The sequence below is a fragment of the Rhinopithecus bieti genome, unplaced genomic scaffold, assembly GCF_001698545.2.
Source record: "Rhinopithecus bieti isolate Rb0 unplaced genomic scaffold, ASM169854v2 scaffold_3040, whole genome shotgun sequence".
NCBI classification, from domain to species: Eukaryota; Metazoa; Chordata; class Mammalia; order Primates; family Cercopithecidae; genus Rhinopithecus; species Rhinopithecus bieti.
This window is the reverse complement of record NW_016804657.1, coordinates 8093277-8118359: the sequence shown is the minus strand read 5'-3', so window position 1 is coordinate 8118359 and position 25083 is coordinate 8093277. Positions and strand designations below refer to the sequence as shown.

At 44.2% G+C, this 25083-nt stretch overlaps 1 protein-coding gene and 1 long non-coding RNA gene across 3 annotated transcripts; one reads left to right on the top strand and one right to left on the bottom strand.

The window, feature by feature from the left end:
- Nucleotides 1-818: 818 nt before the first annotated feature.
- On the bottom strand, nucleotides 819-23143 carry TENT5C (terminal nucleotidyltransferase 5C). Of its 2 annotated transcripts, XM_017869828.1 has the most exons (3): nucleotides 22926-23018; nucleotides 7055-7141; nucleotides 819-6339 (listed from the first exon to the last, which is right to left on the bottom strand). In XM_017869828.1, exon 3 carries the CDS (start codon nucleotides 6310-6312, stop codon nucleotides 5137-5139), a length of 1176 nt encoding a protein of 391 aa, XP_017725317.1. In that variant the 5' UTR covers nucleotides 6313-6339; nucleotides 7055-7141; nucleotides 22926-23018; the 3' UTR covers nucleotides 819-5136. The 2 variants fall into 2 exon arrangements, with proteins under 2 accessions (XP_017725317.1, XP_017725316.1); XM_017869827.1 differs by lacking the exon at nucleotides 7055-7141 and having other exon boundaries at nucleotides 22926-23143.
- Nucleotides 23144-23276: 133 nt separating this feature from the next.
- LOC108528042 (uncharacterized) lies at nucleotides 23277-24462 on the top strand. The gene is made up of 2 exons (XR_001885018.1): nucleotides 23277-23521; nucleotides 24143-24462. It is a non-coding gene; the product is annotated as an uncharacterized LOC108528042 (long non-coding RNA).
- The last annotated feature ends 621 nt before the right edge of the window (nucleotides 24463-25083 follow it).

Below are 25083 nucleotides of genomic sequence, written 5' to 3'. Positions count from 1 at the left end.
GAGTGAAGAGGCAACATGGATAGTGTGAGCTGGCAGTCAGGGCTTAAGAGGAGCAAGGGTTACTTACTGAGTAAACATGCCAAAGGACTCATACCAGACTCCAGAGCATGTGCATCCTAGGCTGAAAGGTTTGAGGAGGAGCAGGGACAGGTGGAGGCAAGGGGATGAAGGATTTTACACAACCAAATAGATAAGTTTAATGAGGACAATTAGGAGAATGCCATAGGAGTTCAAAGAAATTCCACACAAGGGAGGCCACGGAAGGGGCAGGACTTGGGGTGGGCAGGGGTGGTTGTGAATTACATCAAAGGAATGAGGAGGAAGGTTGCTAACCCAAAGTCTACAGCATCTCTTTATACCCTTCAAATATCGATCAATCACTCCAAGTATCACTTGTTCACTTCTATACTTCTTTAAAAATGTGAAGAAGCTACAGTCGTTGTTGTTTACAGGCTGAAGTTGTTTTCTTTGCTGTTGTTGAAGTGGGCTAGAAGCTAAGGGGACTGAATTAAACAAGGTGCCAGCAAAGGCGGACTGCAAGACTCCACCTGCCGTGGGTATTAGCTGGAAGGCTGTGGTCAACAACCAAGACTAGTTTATGTTAGCTGGGCTCCTTGAAAAAGAGCCCAAATATTAAGGGATTTGTGGTCTCCAAGGTAACCACACAACCCTCCCCCCAAAGAAAGCATCTGTCCTTCAGAGAAGTATCCAAGGCTGATGTTGACAGCTTCCTATCTCTATTCAATATGTTTCCTGAAACGTAAAATAAATTCATCACTGAGGAGAAACAAATCAATGAGCATAAATGACAAGTTTTATTTAAATTTTAAATATACTTTTATTTCTCAAACTCAAAGCTTTATCAAGTTCTAACACATTTGGCATTGACAAGTGATTTTATCTGCATCAAGTAAGGTTAGTGACTACTACCAAAGAGGAAACCCCAGACCTCCTAGGCACTGCTAAGAAATTAATATTTCAAAGGCTATGCAAATATAGAACAAAAAGCTTTCAATTTAGTCTAATGGGTATCTATTTTTCATCTATATTAATTTGGAAATAAGTTGCTACCTTAGGAAAATTACATTTTATCCATTAAAATAAAATACCAGATAGGTTGAGTTTTTTTTAAAAACACCCACAGATCTGTATTTAGCTACTTCCTCTTTAGTAGATGGTCATCTCACCTTCCTATGCACACACACGAGAATTTGCACCAACTCTCACTAAGCCCAGGCAAAACTCCAAGCATTTTATTTAGCTTACACTTCAATTATTTTTTAAAAAGTGATAGGTAAACAAGATTTAGGCACTTGAACTACACACACACACACACACACACAGTCTTTTCTTTCCTGATCTTCACCTTAGAGTTCTCAACAAATAATCCTGAAAAGTTGCCAGATCTTTAAAAATACCTCTCCTCAACATCGCCCCCCAGCCCCACGACTTGGTCCTCTGATTTTAACTGGTTGAATTCGAGTATGTTCCAAAGTGAGTTGTGAAATTCTAGTCTCTGCAGGATTAGAGATGTGAATCTAACCTTGGAAACTGGATTGTTACAGAATCCACCCAGAATTTCCCCTGACACAGAGCCCTGGTCCAACATGCAGGTAGGAATGGCCTCCATGAGTATCAGGGTCTCTTCTCACCATTGGATAACTACTTTGCTCTCTAAAAGAGGACATCTGAGCTAAGAATATAGCTGTATCCCAATACAAGGCACCAACCAGTACCAGAAAGTAAACTACAAAGGAGTTATTCCTAAAGTTAGGAAGCTGCTTTTGAGTGGCACCGTTTCCCAAAGTCAACAAAGCAGTACTAGTTAAAATCCTAACGTACCATAAGGGTGAGGGGTTAGTGGAGAGGTGAAGCTGAAGAATAAGCAGATTCAGGGCTTTAGCAATTTGATTATTAATGTGTCACCACAAAACACAAGTTCATACACAGCTCGCTGTGACTCAAACCCCAGTGAAAAATCAAACTGGAAAAAACTGAAATGCCAAACTACATCTGTAGCATCTATCAGGAACTAAGCATCATCCTCCTTACCCAACTCACCCCATCTGCCAGTTCCCACAGGTGTGGGCCATAGCACATCCCATAGGCATCCCATCAGGAACTCTGACTGGAAGGCATTAGTAATAGAGTTCAGTTTCAGCATTGAAATTATTGAATGAGGAATAGTGTGTTACTGCCAAGGTAAGATTTAACTGGGAGACTAGAGCTCAAGGTCAGGCATCCAGTGCGTGCCATTCTGCCAATGTGAGAGGAAAAGGTACTGTCTTCATCTCACTGATGCTCAACCTGACTCTAAGCAGCAGGCTAGGAGAACAGGCTGCAGACATGCCGAAACCATCAGAAAACAGTCAAATCAGAGTCCCGAAACAAACAAGAGACTGCTTAAATTTAGATCAGAACTTGCATGTGAACTTCAGTGCCCTCTGCTACTGCCAAGTTTCATGTTACTCAACACACACACACATACACACACACACAAAATAGGAACCACTGGACTCAGTATAAGTTCAGGGTACCTGGTGCTTGTGTGAGCATTAGGAAAGGCAGGTTTCAGCTAGAATTTCCAGGGACCTGAAATTCAAGGTTACCTCGCCTATTCTGAGGCTGGCAAAAGGCTCATAGAGCAAGTGGAGACATCACTAGCCCAGGGGTTGTGTTTTAAAAGTACAGCTTTGGTCAGTGAAGCTTTTAACCCTGATAGCTCTTGAACACGTCTATTCTCAAACTACAAAAAGATCTGAGCTGACTAAAAAGGTCAGGTGAAGGGACTCTGAGGCTACCATGGTGCAATGGTGGCAAAGACTGGGGACTGGGTCTTTCTTGCAACTTCTGTGCCTCCTTTCATCCTCAGAAGAGGACTATCACCAGACAGGGAAAAAAAAAAAGCAGAAAGAACCCCAAGGACAAACTGGAAATATAATTACTTGATGCAGATCTTATCTCCATCTGGTGCCTCATTACTCTGGTCCCCAAACCTTCTAGGTAGAAGAAATACTGATTTCTGTTAGGCAAGTGCTTCTGTTGGCGGCTTCATCACATTTCAAAGCTTTGGTGAAACACATCTGTCATTTTTGTGCAAACACATGCCATTTGACCACAATGGCAGCTTTTTAAGGTCATGAATGACCAGATAGTTTTCAAGTTGGGATCATTCTTCATCGGGGTTCACTCTTCATCGCCCCACTCTTAACACTGAAGCACCCTGGGTCCCCTCAATTAGAACCGGCCTTGACTCAAAGCCGCTGAATTCAAATATAACTAAGGCTCGCAGCAAAACAGGAGCTGATTACACTAAGAAGCAGCTTCTAGTCACCTAATGCAGCACAACATAGATACCAGCTAAGCCTTGAGTTTCAGTCATGTCTGATCTGCTTTTAAGAGGACCAAGATATCACATTCCAGAATAAACTTGAAAATATACTTTTAGAAAAAGGTAAACCACTCATTTTCTACTAAGCTCTTTTGCATTAGGATAACTTCATTGCTTAAAGCAAGGAGAAAACAATCACTCCGGGCTTTAGGTTTTTATAGCCAAAGGAAGGGGAAAAAAAAAAATTCAGGAGCATGAATTGGATTAAATCACTTTAGAACCCAAGCTGGCTGGCAATATTGAGTGTCTCTGCCCTAAAGTAATGCTAAGGGACCCCACAAAACATTTCAAAACACATAACCTCATCTAAATCTACTGGAAAAAGCCACAGTAGCCTAGAACTCTCTCATTTACTAAGCTTTCTTTCGACTAGAGATTAACACTGTTTTCCTTCTAAAGTGCGGAATATAAACAAGTCAAATCTACCAGAATAAGGAAGAGCATTCTCATTCACTCAATTCTTCCCAAATATACTGGAATGATTTCAAAGTGCCTTGGTAGCTCCAATGCACACAAGGCCAAACTTAATGCTAACCCCCTACCTTCCCCTTCACACACAGCACGAAGACAGCAGGTTAGATTCTAAAGCAGTTCCACAGGTCACTCAGTTCTACTGAAATTCCTGAATTGAGTTGCTGTCAAACACACCTGGAGAAGGAAGTTACTATTTTGAAAAAAAAAAACAAAAGAACAAAAACAAAAAATAGTCAAAGTACTCCAGAAGAACAGCTGTGTCATACTTGGAATGTGACCAAAATGGGTTTCCAATTAAAACATGGGAAGACCCTCATGTCAGTTACCACAATGACTCTGGACTCAGCACAATCCTTAGTCTTAGGAAGAATAAAACAAAAGCCAGCCATGAAAGAGCTGATGAGGAAAAAAGAAAAAAAAAAAAAAAAGGCAGGGAGTCATTTAATAAGAATTCTTTAAAGAAAAAAATGAACATTCATGTTTCCTATTTACAATCATCCCCTTCCACTACCACCACCACAATTCTAATTAAACATTATGCTCTACATTTTATTTTGTTTTCAAGTTACATTTCAAGAAAAGGTCATTTTTTTTTTTCCTCAGCAATATCTCGCAATTCCTCAGGATAGTACAGCATGTAAACCATAAACCACTTTCAACCAGATCTCAATTCTCCAGCTATTGGCTTTGGTTTATTGATGAATGACATTCTCCGCTCTGCTGACAGGGAATAAACATAAGCAATTCAGTCCCTTGAACAAAAATTAAGTCACAAGAGCACCCTCGTGTTTACCATTTTCTGCCTGACTAAAAATTGATACAAGAGACGAGATTATCAGCACAACTTTCACGTAACTGCTGAGAATCCCAAGTGAGGGCCAACGCAGCCTACTCAGGCTCAAGTGAGAAAACAAGTAGCTTAGCACTTCTCACGCGCTGCCCAAATTCTCCCAATGTCGATTACTGCACAGAGCTCAATCCCCACATGCTAACGTTGGGACGTGACATGTTAGTGTCTATCTTGGAAAGATGTGGCTAGGTCATGCTTCCTGTAGCATTTTCCAACGTGGCACTGTAATATGGGTCCTTTTAGGGTTGGCTCATGATACACTGTAGACCCATTCCAATGGGTACACAAAGAAAAAAAAAAAGCAGAATCAGAGCTGAGTTCCCCTTTAAAAGCCAAACACCTACATCTAGAAGGAGGCTCCCCTACCTGAGAGCCCTAGCCCTATTGGGGTTGCCATTGTGGAAACCCTCAGGTCTCAAGGTTAGTTACAGGGCAGCCAGGTAGGGTAAGGCTGGCTGTAGGTAACTGGAGGATGGGCAACGTAGTAGTTGCTGAAGTTGCCATCACTGACATAAGGAGCCGGCTGGTAGTAACAGGTGACATTGGTTGCATTGGGGATGATGTTTTGTTCCGCCAGCACACGCAAGGCCAGGAGGGAGATGAGGTTCAGGGTCTGCCTGCGTTCATGCCCCATGAGACACACGGTGCTCTCGTTCACCACCCTGCGAAGGATCATGAGGTAGTCGTACTTGCTTCTCTCTTCTTCAGCAAAGTGGTTTTGAAGGTAGGTCTCCAACTTCCTCTGCTGTTCAAGGATGTCCGGGAAGTCGATGAAGAATCTGGAGCACATGTAGCGCTCTAGAGTTTTGATTTCTTCCTGGTCCGTGGGCCTGAAGTCCCGTACGAGAAGGTTGCTGTACTTGAGAAGCCCCCCGCCTCTGATTTCTTCTGGGTTCTTGGTGGCAATCAGTCTGTTCTGCAGATGGTCAAAAGCTTCCTCAAAGTCCCCGTACATGCTCTCCCCAATCACGGTGGGGTGGAAGTGCTCAGAGATGGGGTTATTAGAACAGTCATAGAAGAAAAGCAAAGAATCCAGGATGATTTGGAAAGAGTCCACACTGAACTCAAACTGACGCCGAATGGAGTCGACAAACTTCAGCTCCACGTTCTTCCCATTCTTGTTGGAGAGGGAGATCAGGCTCCAGCGGTCAGTGTCCGTGCAAACCTTCACTAGCTTCTGCACGTATGCCTCCTTCAGAGTGACTGGACTGATTTTGAGCTTGTTCACACCCTCTGGCAGGAAGTTCAGAAGGGAACACAGAACCACATCTCTAACCAGCTGAAATTCTGCTTCTGTTGGAAGAGCCACATGGAAGATTAGGTCCAGGTCTTTGCAGCCCAAGCCATTGTCTTTGACCAAAACGTGGCCAGCTGCAGAGCCGTTCAGCCGGACGTCCTGCACTTTGATGCCTGCCTCTTCCAGCCGACTGCGGACGGTCTGGACAATGTCCTTCAGAGTTATCTCCAAGGTTGGAAAGTTGCCTCGTCCGTGGATAGGTACAACCTCAGTTAGGACCTCGTGCAGCCGGCTAACCTGATCCCAGTTGAGCACGCTGAAGGACATGCAGTCCCTGGTACAGCTGCTCTCCTCTGCCATCTTTGGGGGATGTTCTGGCTGGGGAAACTGAAAGTGAGGGGTGAGAAACAGAGTTAGGATTCGCTTCTACATGGCAAAGCCGCTCAATGAAGTCATTATTTATTCTCTGAACATCTTCCTATAAAATGGTGATAAACAGCACTTACTGCTCAGTGTTGCTGTGAGGACTCCATGAGTTAAATATGTAAAAAACAGTGACTCCGCAGTGAAGGACAAAAACACACAAACTCATTCCGTATTACTTTAGATTACTTCATAGTTTTGTTTTGTTTGGGGTTTTGTTGTTTTGCTTGTTTTTTCTGGGTGAGGGTGGAGTGTGCTGAGACATAGTGTGTTTCGAATGTGCTGAAAACAGAATGTTAGCAAACCATATAGGACCGCAGAAGAATTAGTTACTTCTCCAGCTTTCTGGCTCCCTAACCACATCTCGACCTGTTTGACACCTAGGCTACAACACTCACACACAGAATATACAATACACACACACACACACACACACACACACACACACACACGACTTCCTTCACTCCACAAGTAGATGGATTCTCAACTCTGGGCTACCATCTCACCAATAAGTGGGAGTCCAACCCCTTCTACTGGAATAAAGCATGTTCCTTTAGCAAAATTCTCATGTCCCTTTCATTTACAGGAGAAGTCTGTCCTAACAAGTACTTACCATCTAGGGAAGAAGCAAGGAGTTGTTTTTATGATGAAATTTCTAGTCAACAAAAGGTTAGCTCACCTATGTGGCGGAACCGCTCTTCCTAGGAAGGATGCCTGACACAGGACACAGCCAACTTCCTCAGGGCAGTGTGTACCTTTAAGTGGACTTGGAAAAAAAAAAATAGTACCTTAAAGCTAACCGAGGAGAATAAAGCTGGCACTGAGTACTAGGAGAAGAACACCACTTCATCTGCTAGGACCACAAAATTTCCCAAGTAATTTTCAGCTACGTTATACTTATCAAAAAATAAAACACAACAGATCCCCGGAAATCCTAATATATACAAGCAAATAGTCATATATTAAAATGTCAAGGTGCCTGTAGAGCCACAAGTTGAATATTTGCTAGATGGATGTAAAACCCAAAACAAAGAGTCAAGGTGCTGTCCTCAGATTTCACTGTGAACAGTTTTCCCACCCCCTCCGCCTTTCTGACTTGCTAGACACACACAAAACCCATCCCAATGACTTCTGCAGTTTCATTGTTTGGAAGCTGCTGTGTCTGAATACACATCGGCATGCATTCTCCTAGGGTTCCAACATGGGTTTCTGGCCTTGCACCAGTTCCAGGGATCCCCTATGATTGTTACTTGGTTGTCAGGGCATTGCTAGGTACATGAAGATGAGCTCTTCAGGCTCTTCCATCAAGAAGGTAGTGAAAATATGAGGTATCAATATGAGGCAGTGTGTGGTACAGACAACTCTAGGAGTAGAAATAAAATGTAATATAAAAGTAGAAGAAAGGGTGTCCCTGGTTGGGGTGAACAGGAAGGCCACAGAGTTCACTTATAGAGAGGGGACACAAGCCAACAAAGAGAACATGAGCTCTTGGTTGGGGCCAAGAGGCAGAAAGCAGTGGGCTGAGTATGTGATCACAGCAGGATCTGCAGGACCTGTCTGGGGATGAGTGCTCTATTGCTTGCTACAGAGTACTCGTGGAGGGGAAGACAAAGTATCTCTGAACAGCATTAAAAAGTCCTAGGCTATCTAGATCATCTTACAAAGCACTCCTAGGTTATGGATCCCGAGCAAAATCTGTGATGAATAATGTTTACTGTGACTGGTATTTGGCTTCAAGGCAGATTTGAGATAGTAGATTTCTCTTTTTGCCATATCCTTTAAACACTTAGCAGTTCTTTGTGGTCTCCCATGATTAGCACACAGTACATTTGTGTCCACTGTATGTGCCACACCAGTTGTCCCCAACCTTTTTGGTATCAGGGACCAGTTTTGTGGAAGACAACTTTTTCATGGACATGGCAGGGGGGGTTGAGACTTGCAGCATGAACCTGTTCCTGTTTCACCCTCGGATCGTCAGGCATTAGAGTCTCATTAGGTGGGCACAACCTAGATCCCTCACATGCTCAGTTCATACTAGGGTTCACACTCCCATGAGCATCTGCTGATCTGACAGGAGGCAGAACTGCGGTGGTAATGCTCGCTCACCTGCCACTCATCTCCTGCTGTGCTGCCCAGTTCCTAACAGGCCATGGACTGGTACTGCCCCGTGGTCTGGGGGGTGGGGAACCCTGAGCTACACAATTAAGTTCAAATAATTACAGAAAGTTATGGTACTGGCTTTACTGTGACCACAGCTAAACTATGATTTGGTGGCATGGGTTTTATAGATTTCAGATATGTTGGTCTACCTAAAGAAATACAACTCACTTGCTACTGTCAATCACCTGTTATGCTTTTAAGGCTCATCTTTATGACACAGGCAGGAGAAGTCACACGGCAACCAGAGGCTGTAATGCAATCAGTACTTGAGACACAAGCAACAATTTTTTTTAAATCTCCAGCCAGAACCTCAATAATGTTACAGAGGAGAATAACTGTAGGAATACATTCTGACTCAAGTCTTTTTTTTAAGGAGTTGTTCAAAAAGATGACTTGTAGGATTAAAGTCAGGACTACGCCTATGCTAGAACTGTGGTTCTGAACATTAGAGGAGGGACATCTGAGACTGGTGATAGTCTGGAAACTATGAACCTTTTTTTTTGGTGGGGGGAAGTACACCGGGTTGAGAATTTTCATATATTTTAAAGTATGTGAACTTCTAGTAGACTCAAAGTTAGAATTTGTTTTAGACAGAATTTGTAAGGTTCATATGGTAGGAGAGGCAGAAATAGCCAGAAAATATTGTGAAAAATAGGAATGATACATACTAGCCTGTAACAGATATCACAAAACCACAATAATTGAAATGGCATGTTAATTGGCCCAAAAAGACAAATCAATGGAACAAAATTTTTTAAATCTAGAAATAAAATCAGATATGTAAAGGGATTTAGTATATAATTAAAGGAGGTATTTTAGAATAGTAAAGTGAAGAAAAACATCTGGATGGTTATCTAAATTATCAAAAAGAAAAAAAATAAAAGGGGTTCCCTATTTCATGCCAAACTAAGATCTAGATTGGACAGATCAAAGACTGAATGTAAAAGCATGAAACTCTAAGAGTACTGAGGTGGAAATGCGTTTATATATACTTACACACAGTGGGTAGTTTTTTTTTTTTTTTATAAGTCACGTAAAACCTAAAAGCCTCAAAATGGCTATATTTGACTATATAATTCAAAAACACCATAAAGTCAGAAGGCAAAAGTCGGAAAAATATTTGTAACATTAGGCAAAGTACTCATTTCCTTAATGAATAAGGAGCTTCAACAAATCAGAAATACCAGAAGAACCCCAACAGATAAGACACAAAAGACACAAACTACATCTCAAACACATAATAGAGTCAAAACCTTATTTAAGAGACAGGCAGATTAAAACCTCAACGTATCATTTTTATCTATCAAGTGGGCGAAGATCAGTAAGTCTGATGTGTGGGAATCAGACTAGTATACTGCTTGTGGGCTGTCTCTGGACATAAGACACTTAATTTTAAGAAGATATACTCTTTGACATAGGGATTCTACTTCTACTTTGAATTTTATCCTCGGTATATTTGCAAGTATACACAAAATATTCATTGGAGAATTATTTATAAAGCTATAAGTATTCACCAATAGAAGATGGCTAAATGATCTGATGTGTTTACAAAACAACATAGAAATGCATGCAGTTGTTCCTACAGATTTAAGTATTCAGGGTTTGTTTTTGACAATTCAAGATGACAATTCAAGATGGCTGTTCTTTCTGTATGACTGTGAAATGCTCATCAAGACTCATTAATAGAAAAACAAGTTAATAGCAAAACTGTTAAAGTCTATGCTTACGCATGCATATAAAGTCTCTGGAAACATACACAGGTAGTAGTTATCGCCGGTACCAAATACTTCCTCTAGTTTGGGAGAAGTAGATTCAAAGTTAGAAGAAGAAAACTTGTTTTGTACCCTTTGAATTTGGAATCTATGTATGTATTAGTTGAAGAAAAATTAAAAGCTTATGATCCATGTCCTAAAGCTTCTCCCTTAGGAGCTTTCTATTCATCTGTTGCCTTATTTAACTTCTTCAGTTCCCGTTTTCCTCCCCTCCTCCCCTCTACATTCCGCATTCCCACATCCATGTGCCAAAATTAAATACACTTGGAGGCTTCATCTCCAAGACATAAATGTTGATCTCTACAGATAAGGGGATGAAGAGGGGAAGAGAGACTTTTTTCTCTAGAATGCCTTTCTGTCAAGTTTCTACTCATCCCTTTTAAAAGATGCTCATTTAAAAAACCCTCAATCTCTCTAAATCATGCAAAGCCATCTCCTCTCATCTCATTCAATGTTTGTTAACCAAAAGAAATTTTTTTTTTTTTTCAGTTTCACAGAATTGCTATTTCTCATTTCAAACATGGAGCTACCCTTGTGATACTGTTAAGTTGGTTACTGGCTACAGTTGCAAAAACTTTAACAAACACTTTTTTCAGAAATACATTATGCCCATGGTTAGCATCTTCCATGCCAACTTCTTCTCATACATATATGAATACTGGAGTTAAATTCTGGGGCAGAAAGTCTGTATAAAAGCACAGTGTGGGACATGATGAATGCCAAGTCCATGGTGGAGTTTTTCACTTTCTCAATTTACCATGATTTACACAGAGAGGAGTTTAAGCCACTGGAGACACAAATTTAGGCTGAGTGCTTAGCTCATTAGAAGAGCATAAAATAAATCATTTGTGCCTATTAGAAAGGGATTCTTCATTGTCCCTCACTCATCCAAACAATTTCAAATACCAAAAGTACATTTTTAAGTTACTTAGACAAACACTGGTATTACTAGAATAAATCCAAGTCATAGGCCCTCAGTGTTTAGATAACACATCAGTGCTTAGTCCAACAGTTTTTAGTTTTAATTAACCACGTTAAATCAACACTGATATAATCCCCACATAAAAGAATCACGTGGAACACACATTCCCAATTCATGAAAGGCCCTGGTTAAAGGCAAATTCTAGTTAGCAGAATTAACAAAATAGAGAACAAATTAATTTGAAGCCTAGTAAATTCAAACTATAGTGTTTGATTTCCCTTTTACTGTTTGAGAAACAGATTAATTGTATTTGCACAGTAGAAATGGGGAAAGGTGGAAACCATAATTTGTTCCTACAGATTTGAGAATTCAGGTTTTGTTTTTGACAATTCAAGATGACCAACTATCTCAGGTACTTTGAACTCCCTTTTCTTCTGTTATCTGACTGCAGTAAAGGTAGAATACACATACTGAAGGGGGTGGGGGGGGGAGGTTTGCAGAGACAGCAGCAAAAAAACGAAAAGACAAACTAGGCCAGAAGGTTAAACCAAGGTCCCTGAGAAAAAGTTTGATGTCTAATCATTTCCCATTGCTCAGGATAGAGCTGCTCAACACAGATTGGTCTGAAAACCTACCTTTGAGCATTAAATAGAGGGGGGAGAAAAAGCTATTTCTAGTCCTGCTTCATAGCTTATCTAGATCTCTGGACTAGACAGTGAACTGCAGAAATACGATGAAAGTGTGAGGAACCCAAGGTGGGCGAGCAGGAGAGGCAGGTGCACAAGCTGGAGGGGAGGTAACTGTGAGCATTTATAACATTTGCACGCAGGTCTTTGGTCAAAGCAACACTAATTCTTATTTTGTGCCTGGCATTAGACATAGAAACTGTCCACAAGGTTCTTGGTATGTGTGGAGACATACATCTATCAAGTTAAGGACTGCATATATCTTAAGTCTAGGTCTGTGATCTTTAACATGAAAGCTATAGAAATGATTGTCTAGAAAATTTCAGGAAAATGCTCAGGCTTGAACTAAGGCTCTCAGCTGTTGAGGGCTTTCAGCAGTCCAGAGGCGACTAAGCATTACCTTCTTCTGACCCTCCTGAGGGTTTATGAATACAAAAGAAAATCAAACACATTTCAGCATTCCTTTGGTGACAAATTCTCTTTCACAGTTTCTGGATGTTACCTCAAATGTGTGGTTTTTCCCAGTAAAACTTTCTAAACCAGGGTAACAGCTGGAATCTTGGGCAATGGACCAAGCCTGGTGGCAGACTCCAAGAGAAGTGTGTACACAGAACAAAGACACCTGTGGGCCCTGGCTCCTGGCCAACAGGGGACCCGTGCGCACCTGTGGCTCTTCCCACACATCTTCCACACAAAGCGCTCCGCCGTGTACAAGAGGACGCTTTAGACAAAAAGAGACCATTCCATTATATATGAAAACCTGGAGAATTTAAGCAGAAGTAAAAGTGGTGGCAATATACTTCATACTATCCTATCCCACTTCTTCCCTTAGCAAGAGTGAATGAGAACCACAACTCTGAGACTATTTCTTAGTCACTTGTGAAATGAAGGGTGTAGAGGTGTGTGTCAAAGCAAATGAAATAGTACTCAGTATGAGCCACTTCACATCAATTCCCATCTAATCCTCATAGGCACTCTAAGGAAGCTACAACTGTCCCTTTTTCACAAATTAAGTAATAAGGTTCAGAAAAGATTAAGTGAATTGACCCCAGGTTCTCAACTGCAAGACTAGTTAGTCTGGGAATTGGTGACTCCCTCCCACCAAGCTCAAGGTCTGCCATGGTGGATGGGAGGTGGACACAGAGTGACAAGCACATGTCACAACCCACATGTGCACTGGGATCACCAGTTCTCAAAGCCACTGAAGTGATCTTTTCTAAAACAGACGTTATTGGTCCTAACAAAAAAGGACAGAGCAACCTTCTGTTTACTGTGTAACCATGACACCTAATCTTTCCATTGCCCCATCCCCACCATACGCACTGAAGATAACAAAAAGCTGGAGTCAGTCTTTACTCTCTCCTTTTGTGCAGATTCCAGTTAAGCAAAAGATGCCAGGTGGCTTAGAGGTGCTCCCCCAACCTGGCCAGAGACACCAAGGAAGATAATATATTGCCACAGTGTGTGGGAAATCCCACTTCTCAGTAGGGGAGCACATCAATTGTTTCATAATATAAACGTCTAGTTCTGCCCACATCCTTTTCTCTGGCAGGTGCTAATACATGCAGAGCCCTCCAAGGGCTCTTCATATAGCGGCAGCCACAGCCACGGCCAGGGGACGCCAAATGTGACTAGATGTTTAGCCGGGTACCCTAATGAGCCACCAAACTATTTTACAACATCACAAATAGGCAGTAAAACAGTGCTTTCACGGCTCTATCTGGATCAATCATTTGATTCCTATAACAACCCTATAAAAGATACCATTCCCCTACTCCCCACTTACAGATGGGAAAACTGGAGAACACAGAGGATGTGCAAATTGTAAACTGTCCAAGGATGCACTGCTGGTGAGTAGCAGAAAAGGAATTTAAGAGTCTTCCGAAAAGGTGGATAGCTTTGGTGGGGCAGGGAGCTTGAAGAAGAGCTGGTTGCGCTTAGGTGGTCAGAGGAAGGAAATGACAATAAGTAGAAAGAAAAGGAAGGAAGGTATAAAGATTTTTTTAAAATAAGATTCTAGAAAAGAAGTTTGGCTAGACCACTAAGGCCACCTGAGTGAGGTAAGGCCACATGGCAAATTCTGAAAGCAACGGAGAAGCATTTAGAACTGAAGTATCTAACAACTGTTAGCACAGAAACTCCAGGTTGGAGCCACCAGAACTGAAAGTGATTAAGTGTAGAAACGCTAATCGTTATGCTACTATTTGTTTTAAAGGAACAATGGCTGGGAGAGGAAGGCTTAGGATCCTAACTTCCCAGGGCACTCCAAGATGCTGGCTACGTTGCAGAGCAGTGGTTTTAGAGAAACCAAGTCCAGAAGAGAGAGAGAACCCAAGAGTGGAAGGTGCTGGGACAATCGCCTTGCTGAACTAGTAACAAGAGGAAAAATTGATGGCACAGGAGGGAGATTATCAGGAATGGGCTGATCCTGATCCAGAAAACAAAGGCATGCGGCTTTGCTCGTGGAATAAAGGAACAACTACTGAGACTCGCTCTGATGGCTGGGAGATCAGAGTGTTGATAGGCTGATGAAGCAACAGAACAGGACACTAGCTGCAGTCAAGATGGTAACCTTCTCAGATCAAAGACGCCAATAACCCAACTGGAGCTACAGAGAAATGGTTGATAAATTTGCAGAAAGTGACCAGGACTTAAAGGGCCAGCCCAGGAAGGAGAGCTGGAACAAAACTGAAAGCAGAAAGTCTGGAACCTACACAGGACCTCATGAATGCTGAACCTGAGAGCGGACACTGTCACTTCCCCCACCCGCATGTAGTTTGACCCTCGAGATTCTTTCACCCATAAGAAAAGAGCCAGGATTTTTGAATGACCAAGGACCTTGGTCATTTTGCTTGGCATGTGCAGCAGCAGATAATTGGGCAGAAAGGAGAAAAACCAGGGTCAACATGGATATGGCCTTCTGAAGAAAATAATCCTCCCTTACTCCTTGAATTCCTTGGGGGACGAAGGCCAGAAGTTATCTAGGAAGGGTTTGGAGGCAGTCTGAGGAAGCCTTTTGTCTGCCAGCTCCTCCCTAGGGCCTGACCCCCCAGTAAGGGAGGGGGCCACATTCTGGAGACTCCTCCACAGCCCCAAACACATGAAAGTTACAGATAACAGACACTAGAGTGTTTCATGTACATGGAAAAGGACCTTAGAGTATGAATGGCCTGAAGCAATAAAACCAGATAAAATAATGCTTTACTTTTTAAAAGGCCAATAAAATATATCCTACGCTCACTATTTTTCCAAGACATTATTTTTACAGTTGCCCACTTAAATGCCCGCAACACATTCTACCTGAGTTCAAAGAAATAACTGCCGCAGGCCACAAAGCTGTGCCCAGAGAAAACATTTCTAAGTCAGTGACACAACAAACCCCACAATTGGTCTTTTCTCGCTCTCAGCTCCATCACATCCAGCCAGAGTCTCATTCTGTTTTCTCAAGGTTATCATCGTCCTCCAGCCATTTACCAATGATGTTTACTAGAGTCAAAAAATTTGGTTAGATTCCCACATGAGCTGTGGAAAGCAGCCCTGGACTGAAACCCAGGCAGGCCATAGAACCAGGCTGTGATCTCGGCTGTCTAAGGGGCCTCCATAAATTCTCACTTCTCACTGAGAAGTGAGAAGCCAATACACAGTCTGAATGGTTATCACTGGGCTCCGTCCACAGACACCCACCAATGACAACTCCAAACGGAAAGCTCTTTCCCACCTTTGCAAATAGGATGCTTAAGCAAGTGTGGCTGGAGAGATAACGCTGGAAGAACCAACGCTGTGGCCGCAAAATAGCAAACAGAATCAAAACACTGGCCCAGATATTACAACAGGGGATGCCACACAAGTTCAAGTGTTGAAAGGAATACTCTGACGTGGTTGCAAATGGAAATATTAACAAGGTCAGAACACAGACATCTTTAGATGGAAGCTGGGCATAAAAGCTTTGATTTTTTTCCAAGGTGTCAGCATGAAGTGCTACACACACAACTTGAAATGGAAATAATCCTTGTTGCTACTTGGTAACCACCTTCCCACCATCAACTGCTTCTTTCTAAATCAAAGGTGTTACTGGTCTGAATTCATTTAAAGAGCTCCCCAAAGACAGCCTGCCTTTCTGTTCTAGAGATTGCCTAGACTTGAGAAAAATGAGATGATTCCTACGGAGGAGACTGCTTACTCTAAGAATGACTCAGTTTACACGCAATCCACAGGGTTTAAGAGCTAACAGCGTCCCTCGGGGTTTCATCAAAGGCTGCTTTCACGGGCTACTTTACCATCTAACTCTCCAGCCTACAGCTTTAAACAGTTGTCCAAAAGGAAGACCTCAGTCAGTTAAAAGTCCTGTCTAATCACTAGCAGCTTCCCTGGCTGGGCCTTATCAGGAAAGGGACAAGCAACTCTAAGTTTCTCAAATGCCACCCTTATCATACGTTACACCATAAACATACCCCGTTCACACGTGTCTTTAAGTGTGAGCTGACCTCCATTTCAGAGCAGATGCTAATGACGTGCACAGTTCCGTCCAGGTTTGGGTTTTGCACGGGTCCTTCCCTTAGGAGATGGCATTCAAGTTGCAGGTTCCAGGCCTCCAGGTACTGCGCACAGCAGCAGCCCATGTTTAGCATTTATCAAGTAATTAATGTGCTGTCACTAGACAGCTCAAACACCTTTGACTCGAATGTTATTTCCTCTTGCAATTTCACTCAAATTTTAATTGTTGATAAAATTTAATTGTTGATAAACTGAGTCCTGGTCCCCTGCCAGTCTCAGAAGATTTTATCAGCAGTTCCTTGAAATTCTATTGCCTTATTATTATTCTCTAAGAAACTATAAAAAACAAGAGAATGGACACTGGGCTAGGAATCCAACATCACGTGTTTTAGTGTCAAGTCTGACGCACAGGGTGAATGAATGTCAGTAAGTTAGCATAACCGACTTTCCTTTCACTCTTTCAAAAATGTGCATGCCTACTGTGTTTTGAGCACTGCTCCAGGAGCTTGTGATACCCTGGGAAGAAAGAGACAAAGATCCTTGGCCCTGTGGAGCTTATATCCTGCTTCATACACTCCTTCCATAACTTTGGGTTGTTAACTCTTGCCTCCCACACATGCAGAATCAGAACTTGAGAGTGAAACATTTTTGCTGATGGTCTAGACTTATGCTGCCCAATACAGTAGGCACCGCTATAAGCGCAAAAACACACACCGGATATCAAGGATATGATAACAGGAATGTAAACTGTCTCATTTACATTTTTTATATTGACTACATACTGAAATGATGAAATTTGATATGGTAGATTAAATACACTTACTAAAATGAATTTCACTTTTCTTGGACACAGGGTCTCACCCTATTGCCAAGGCTGGAGTGCAGTGGTTCGATCACAGCTCACTGCAGCCTTGACCTCCTGGGCTCAAGCAATTCTCCTGCCTCTGCCTCCTGAGTAGCTGGGACCACAGGCATGTGGTCACCACACTCAGCTAATTAAAAAAAAATTTTTTTTTTTATATAGATAGGGTCTTGCTGTGTCATACAGGCTGGTCTTGAACTCCTGGACTCAAGGGATCACCTGCCTCAGCCTCCCAAAGTCCTGAGATGACAGGTGTGAGTCACTGCCCCTGGCCAAATTTCACCTACTTCTACTCTTTAATGTGACTACTAGGAAGTTAATAGTGTCTCTCATATTTTTACTGGAAAGCACTGATCTAATTTATTGTTCTTATTATAATGAAGAAGCTGAAGGCTGAAGAGGTAAAGGCTCTGCCAGGACCAGAGCCCAGGTCTCCCCACAGCTAAAGTCAGCCTCAGAAGCAGAGGAGGTAAAAAAGATGACAAACAGCCTGGGCACAGGAGATAGCAGCAGTGCTAGCTCTAGCTGAGCTAGCTGTAAGCAAGCCTCTAGACACGTATCAGGCACTCGATGAGTATGCGTCATCTCTGCTTCTGGATCAGTCCTCTTTCTGCTACTGCTGCGCTGCAGTTATTCCACAGGAACGGCAATTGAAACTGCCCAAGTCCATACAGCACTGGCTAGCTGTGGAGATCCTAATGCCCATCTCTAACTACGACGAGCAGAGGGCAGTGATGGATAGAGTGTGTTTGGGGATCAGGGGCAGGCAGCCAGGCAAGGTGGAGGATTACCTCTTCTATCTTCGTAAGGGCTAAACAAGTTGAGAGACACTTATGGCAATGTAAGAGGGTGTGGGCAGGTTCATGGATAATTTTCTTCTCAAAATGTTTTTATAGGAGGCTAAGTATGGTAACAGTATGGGACTTCGTGCTTACCCAATCAAAGATAAAATTTAAGAACTAGAAAAGAAGGTAGAAGGCAGAACTATAAGAAAGTATTGGCCGGACGTGGTGGCTCACACCTGTAATCCCAGCACTTTGAGAGGCTGAGACAGGCAGATCACAAGGTCAAGAGATCAAGACCATCACGGCCAACATGGTGAAACCCCATCTCTACTAAAAATACCAAAAATTAGCTGGGTGTGGTGGCGTGCACCTATAGTCCCAGCTACTCGGGAGGCTGAGGCAGGAGAATCGCTTGAACCCACGAGGTAGAGGTTGCAGTGAGCAGAGATCGTGCCACTGCACTCCAGCCTGGCGACAGAGACTCCATCTCAAACAAACAAACAAACAACAACAACAAAGTATTAATGAAGCGAGGTATGAAATGAGCGGGTCCTCAGATGGGATAAGTTCAGTCAGAAGCCCGTGGGAAGGGCCTGAAGCTGGATTCAACGTTTGGTGAGAAAGGAGTAGCATTCCTTTGTGCAGATATGAGTATCTGTTCTGTGAGGCAAAGAAGGGCAGCTAGGGAGACTCTGCCATGGGGGCGGTCAAGAGTAAAGAGTCGGAAAGGCACGGTCTTGAAGAGGAGGCTCAGCTTCCAGAGGTGCAGGCAGTCCCTGTGCGCTTGGATGGAGTTCCAAATGCACAGACTATAGAACTAGCCAGAGGCAGAGGAGGTGGACTCACTTACTGCCCTCATCAAGTTGCTGTCTACGGGCCCCTAAACCAGGTCAGTGATGACAGTGGGAAACAATAAAAAAGAGAAAGAATCAGCAGAACTAGCAACTGAGTGAACAGAGAGAAAAGGCTGAGTGAGCCATGTGAGGCTGGTGTCAGGGAGGGTGGGAAGGATGGGAAGTGCTTAAGGGAGTGGGTCTGGAGCTCAGCTTGAGGAGTTTCAGCTGTTGGTCAATTAGCTAGTCACTGCCCCTCAGCTCCAAACCTATACCCCTGTGGCCTCTACTTAAAAGGACACAGCCATTGGCCTGCCTGCCTCAGTCCACCAGGAGAACACCCACTTCAAGTACACCTCCCTCTTTGCAACCCACCAACTGAACATGTATCCAAATGACAGAACACCTTCTGTGTGCCAGGCCAGCTCTACAAGCAGGCACTGGGGAGTCAGCAGTGAGCACAGATCCCGCTTTCCAGCGCTCATATGCCAGTGGCTGAGACTAATGAGAGAAATCGGAGTGCCTCGACTGTGTGATAAAGCCAGCCCAGCTCCTCTTGCATCCAGAGCTCTTCCAGAGGCATTTCCAAACACCATTGCCTTGGCGTCCTCAGCACCTGGCACTAACTACTGCCTAGGAAGCACTTAACTACTTACTGACTCAATCACGGTTATCCAAGAAATAACACTCCATGCAGTTTTGTGACCAAGACTCCAAGACTTTAGTCTCAAACTCCGAAACTAAAAAACATCCTACATGGAGAGAGTTGCTTAACATCAGCAATTTTTTTTCATATTTTTTTTTCCTGTTGTTCCAAGAAGTTTTCAAACAGTTCTAGAAGACTCTAGGGGCCAGCTGTACAAAATCTATTAATTTTAAACAATTCTTAAGGTTTCCTTACCTAGTTGAGCTATATAAAGATGCTTCCTCTAAACTATTTGAATTCCAAATGTAAGCTTCTTTATGAGGCCTGCAATGAAAGCATAAAATCTTACCGCCTGAAAACGTCACAAGAAATCAGCAGTACTAATGTACTCAAGCAGCTTTAAACGCATGAACATTTCTTTAAACACAGAGGTGTCTGCTTCATTATATTACAATTTTTGCCAATTTACTGTACTATAGTCAAGACATCAAGATGGCAAGAAGCATTTTCCTACAGTATCTTGTTTACCTCCACGACAACACAAAAAGCAACAGACCTTATCTAACCCAAGTAATGTTTTATTCCAAGTAACCTCACATTCCACATTACTCCTTAACTCCTAAACACACACACATGCACACAAAATAGCAGATACACGCAGAGACAGGTGTGAAACCAAGAAATCCCAAAACACAAGTTTAGCTTAACTCATGAAACTAGTTTTGGGCTTCCACGACTTCTCTCGGTAATACAAAAAAAAAAAAAAAAAAAAAAAAAGGTTCAACTCATCCACTGAGAGCCTTTGGGTTGCCATTCTTTAGTAGGTAATTCCACGAACACAACATTGATCGGAGACAAAAGATGAAGACAGGGTCCTGTGTACTTTAGCAGTAAAAACAAGTTTTTTAATGAAGTTTTTAAATTTTCTATCAAATGTGTCTGGTTAATGGTACTGTGAAAACACGTGCACTACCGTCCACTTTTAAGTTATCTTTACTGCTGCGCTGTTCCTTGGACTTTCAGAAATATGAGGAATTCTGTTGTTTGACCGGCAGTGCAAGATGTGAATGATCTGCCCTGGCCTTGAACACAGGAGGATGTGGGCTGAATGTGTGCCCTATGGGGAGATAGGGCTGAGTGGGGACGGGCCTCTGGAACTCAGGAGATTTCGGTGCCTACCTGTGCTCACAGTAGAACAGAAGAAACCAGGTAGAGACAGCCACAGGTGCACAACTAAGTCATGCTCAACCTGCCAAGCAGGCCAAGAGCCAAATCCTTTCCTTCAGAGTTACATGAATTTAATCCCTGGATACAAGGTAGGTATTGTGGAAAAAACAGCATAAGGAATATGGCTGTTAATTCTATGTGCTCACTAAAGTTGCTTATGAAATTAGGGACCTTTGTTTTGGTAACAATTTAGAGGCCTCCTGGCAGAGTTTTTTTTTTTTTTAAACTTTGTTATGGGAGCACACCCGCCCCCCCACGCGCCGCCCCGCATAGCTACCTGAACAATTATATACAATATACCAAAATCTTCCTCAAAACTCTTTATTGGGAATATATGTACTCTAAAGCTATGGGTACACCTTAAGAGAAAAAGTTTGTTATCTGAAATAAACTAAGCTTGACTCCAGAGATCATTTTCCATCTTCACAAACAAGAATGTCAAAGGACAGAACCCCTGCAGCCCAGCTCAGAGGTTTCCCTAAAAGCCCAGAGAAAAGTCAGCATTCTTTTCTCCCCATCCCCCTCCCCCTTTAACACTGCAGGGCCTAACGTGGCTGGTCTCACACCCTCAATGATACCCTTGGGGATTTAAGACAGTAAAATTCTGGGTAAGCTCTCCTACCACTCTTGCGGCTGCCCAACTTACTTCCTGCCTCACTTCCTTGCCAAGTTACTCACGTTGAAAGGTTGCTGTCGCCAACAACGGTCACCCTCCTTCCTGCAGGCAGAGGGCAGCTGAGCCAGCCAGGAGTGTACTTTGGGAGGATCTAATCACCCTAACTTTATTTCCTGGGCTTGTTCACTCTCCTAACCCACCTACAAAGTAACCTGAAGACCAAGTTGTCACAATACGAATAATTATGCACACAGTATTTATAAAAGCTTTCTTACTATAAGCGCTTTTAAGCACTTCATTTGTATGCACTTTATATCTCCGTAAGAAAACAAATGTTAAAAAGGAAGCAGGCCCCGACTTAATTAACCCAGGGAACTCGTTAGAGCCCTACAAACGCCTACCTCCAGACAAAAAAAAAGGGCGAAGGGGAAGGCAGCTGACACTATCCCTCCCGCAGGGTCCAGCCCTAACAGTGGGTTCTCCAGAAGCTCGCCAGGCATTCATTTCTCCAGGGGAACGCCCTTACTTGGAGGTAGCGCTGCTTGGTTTTCTCGCCCGCCGGCGTTGAGTTCAGGTGTGCAGGCTACCAACCTGTATTCTTCAGATAAGTCACCCTCCTCTGAGACTCGCCTCCCACCCTGCTCCCTCCTGCCTCGCGACCAGTGCGAAGGGAGTCCCCGAACTGCGACACCTCCCGGGGCAGCCGCACCGCTATCCGTCCGGGTCGACCCTCACGCCTTGGCTTTTCACCTACGCAGTAAGCAAGTTTCATTTTCAAAAGGGGAGGAAGCAGGTTTCACAGACACCGCATTCCCGAGAAGTTTCCGAGAGACGCGCAGCGCACAAGCACTGGCTTGGATCCCTTTGCTGCTCATGGTGTCCACAGTCGAGTGTGAGTGCATTAAACTTAAGGATCTCCGCCCTTCTCCTTAAAACCCAGGACTTGGCAATGAGCCTAGGAAGCGCCCCTCCCCTCCCCAACCAGATCCAAGCCCCGGACCGCTGCGTCTCCAACTGCGCCTAGTGAAACCGCCGAATTCGAATTCGCACTCCGCGGGCCGGCGGAGGTGTGCGCGCCAGCGGGAGCGTCGGGACGAGCCCGAGGGAGTGCAAGCCAGGAAGGGGGGCAGGGGCGTCGGGGGGCGTCGTCTGATCCAGGTAGGAGCGGAGACTCAGATCACACACTCTTCGGACGCCCTGCCTGCGCCCAGCCAGCGCGCAGCCCGCAAGACGCGCGGAGCAGGAGCTCGCTGGAGTTTGCCAAGCCCCAGGTCTCTGGAAAGCTGTAGTTCCCTCTCGGAGAGTCTCTTCTGGCCCTCTGGGACCGCTGTGTCAGGGGCGGGGGTCCTCGAGGGAGCAGGAGGGGAAAGGAGCACCGGGTCTCGGCACCTGTCCGCAGCTCCCTCGGGTCCGCCTGCCCCCTACCAGGCTGGGCAAAGACCTGAGCACCCCTTGCGGGGGGCGGACCCCCGCCAGAGCAGAGCTCGCGGCTCACTGGGGCTGCCGTCACATCCCCGCACCTTTAGAGAAGGGGATCGTGGACTCACCTGGGCGATGGAAGAGGAGGCAACAGAGGCAGGTCCTTGGCGTGGGCAGGCCCCAGCAGGAGCAGCGCGACCTCTACAGCCCCCAGGCAGCGGCACCAAGTGAGCCGCCGCGCCGCCGCCCCCTCCGTTCTTATACCGCGGGACCACGCCCCCGTCCCCGCCCCTGAGCCGCCCTCCCGGGGAGCCAGGGGCGGGGCGGGGCGGAGCCAGTCCTCTCGGGACCCTTCCGCCGGGTCCTGACGGCGGGGGTGGGGCGAGGGCTGCCCTCTGATTGGCTCCTCGGGTGAATGGTTGCCAAGAGACGAGTAAATCCTCAGAGGCGGGAAGGGGCGGGGTGCACAGGGAGGCAGCACTGAGCAAGCGCAACAGAGGGGGCTGCGTCGTCACCCCGTTAACTTCGGAGTTAGTGAGACACCTTTCTTTTTGCTTAGTACGCTTTTCTGCCATTCCTGCCGTATAACTCTCTCTCCCCCAGGCTTTTCCCACGTCCATCCTGTTCTCTCGCAGGCCGGTTTTTCTTCCGCCTCTCTGGGGATTTTCGCGTTGGTTCTCCCTGCCCCCAGGAGTGAGGCGGCTAACGCTCACATCTACCTCCGGTGTGTTATTTTCGAGGTCGGAAAAAACTTATGGTTTCTGGGCCCTGGGCACCTTTCAGATTCCCCAAGCAAACTGGCTGGAGGTGAAGGCGTGGTCTTCGGGGAGAGAGCGCCGGCGGCTCTCTGACCCCGGGAACCACCTGTGTGCAGTTAGTGGGACGAAGGGCCTCGGGGAGTCCATCGCCAATGTCGACAGCCGCAACCGCTTCGGCCCCACTCGGAATGCCACAGGCACTTGGTCCAGTGTGTTACATAACATGCAGGCAGGGCTTGGACGCCATCCATTCATTCCATAGCGAGTGGTTTACAGCCCAGGTTGTGAATTCAGACTAATCTGACTTGAGATCTCCATTCACCACTTAAACTTTCTGTAAGGCCTTAGGCAAGTAACTTAACCAACCCTCCAAAAACCTGCGTCTCCTATCTGTAGGACAAGACTAAGAATGGGACAGCTTTGTAGAGTTATATAAGTATTAAGAAAATACTTGGGAAACAATTAGTGCAGTGGCTAGTGCCTGTTAGAAAGTGTGTGGCAAATGCCGTATGTATCAGATAGTAGCCAATGTTGGACAGTGTTATTTATCAATAGACGTTATTGTGCTTGTATTAATCCTCTACTAGGTGCTGGGGGAAAAGATTCCTTCCCAGATGCAGTATTTACATCTCCTCCGCCCTCCTCTCCCATCCCTGCCTGAAATAAGTGTGGTCCTCCTGTCTGTCAGACTTTGAAGAGTTCTCAAATATGTCTTTCCCAGTGAGGGAGAGGTGAGTGAGTATCCAGGAACTTAATGGGATAGGACATCAATATGAGTGCTTACAGGGAAAGCCGGTGATTCTATTGTTAGACACGAAACCAAGACATATGATCTAATTTTTTGTTTTCCTTTTTTTTTTTTTTTTTTTGAGGTATAACATTCAGTAAAGTGCACAAATCTAAAGTGTCCAGAATGATAATTTTTTACATATGCATACACCCATATAACTGCCACCCACATCAAGATGTGGAACATTTCCAGCTCATTCCTGCCCCTTCCCATTCAGTATCCCACAAGGGTTACCACTATTTTAACTTCTATCACCATAGGTTAGTTTTACTAATATTTGAACTTGATATGGATGAAATACATAACATGTACAATTTCATGTCTGGCTTCTATTGCTCAACAGTGTGTCTACGAGATTCATCCATATTGTTGTGTGTAACAATGGTCCATTCTTTTCACTACTGTGTATTACTTCATTATATAAATATTCAACGATTTGTGTACTCATCCTACTGTTGGTGGACATTTGAGTTGCTTTGTGTTTCTGCCTTTCATGAAGCTGCTGCAAACATTCTTACACATGTCTTTTGGTGGACATAGCATTCATTTATGTTGGGTATATATATATACCTAGAATTGGATTCCTGGTCCATAGAGTGTTCACATATTAAACTTTAAATACACTGCCAAATATAACAGTTTAGGTTCTAACCAGTGATATGAGATTTCCGGTTGTTTCACATCTTTACCAGTATTGGTATTTTCAGTCTTTTAATTTAGAAAATGGGGAGGATGTGT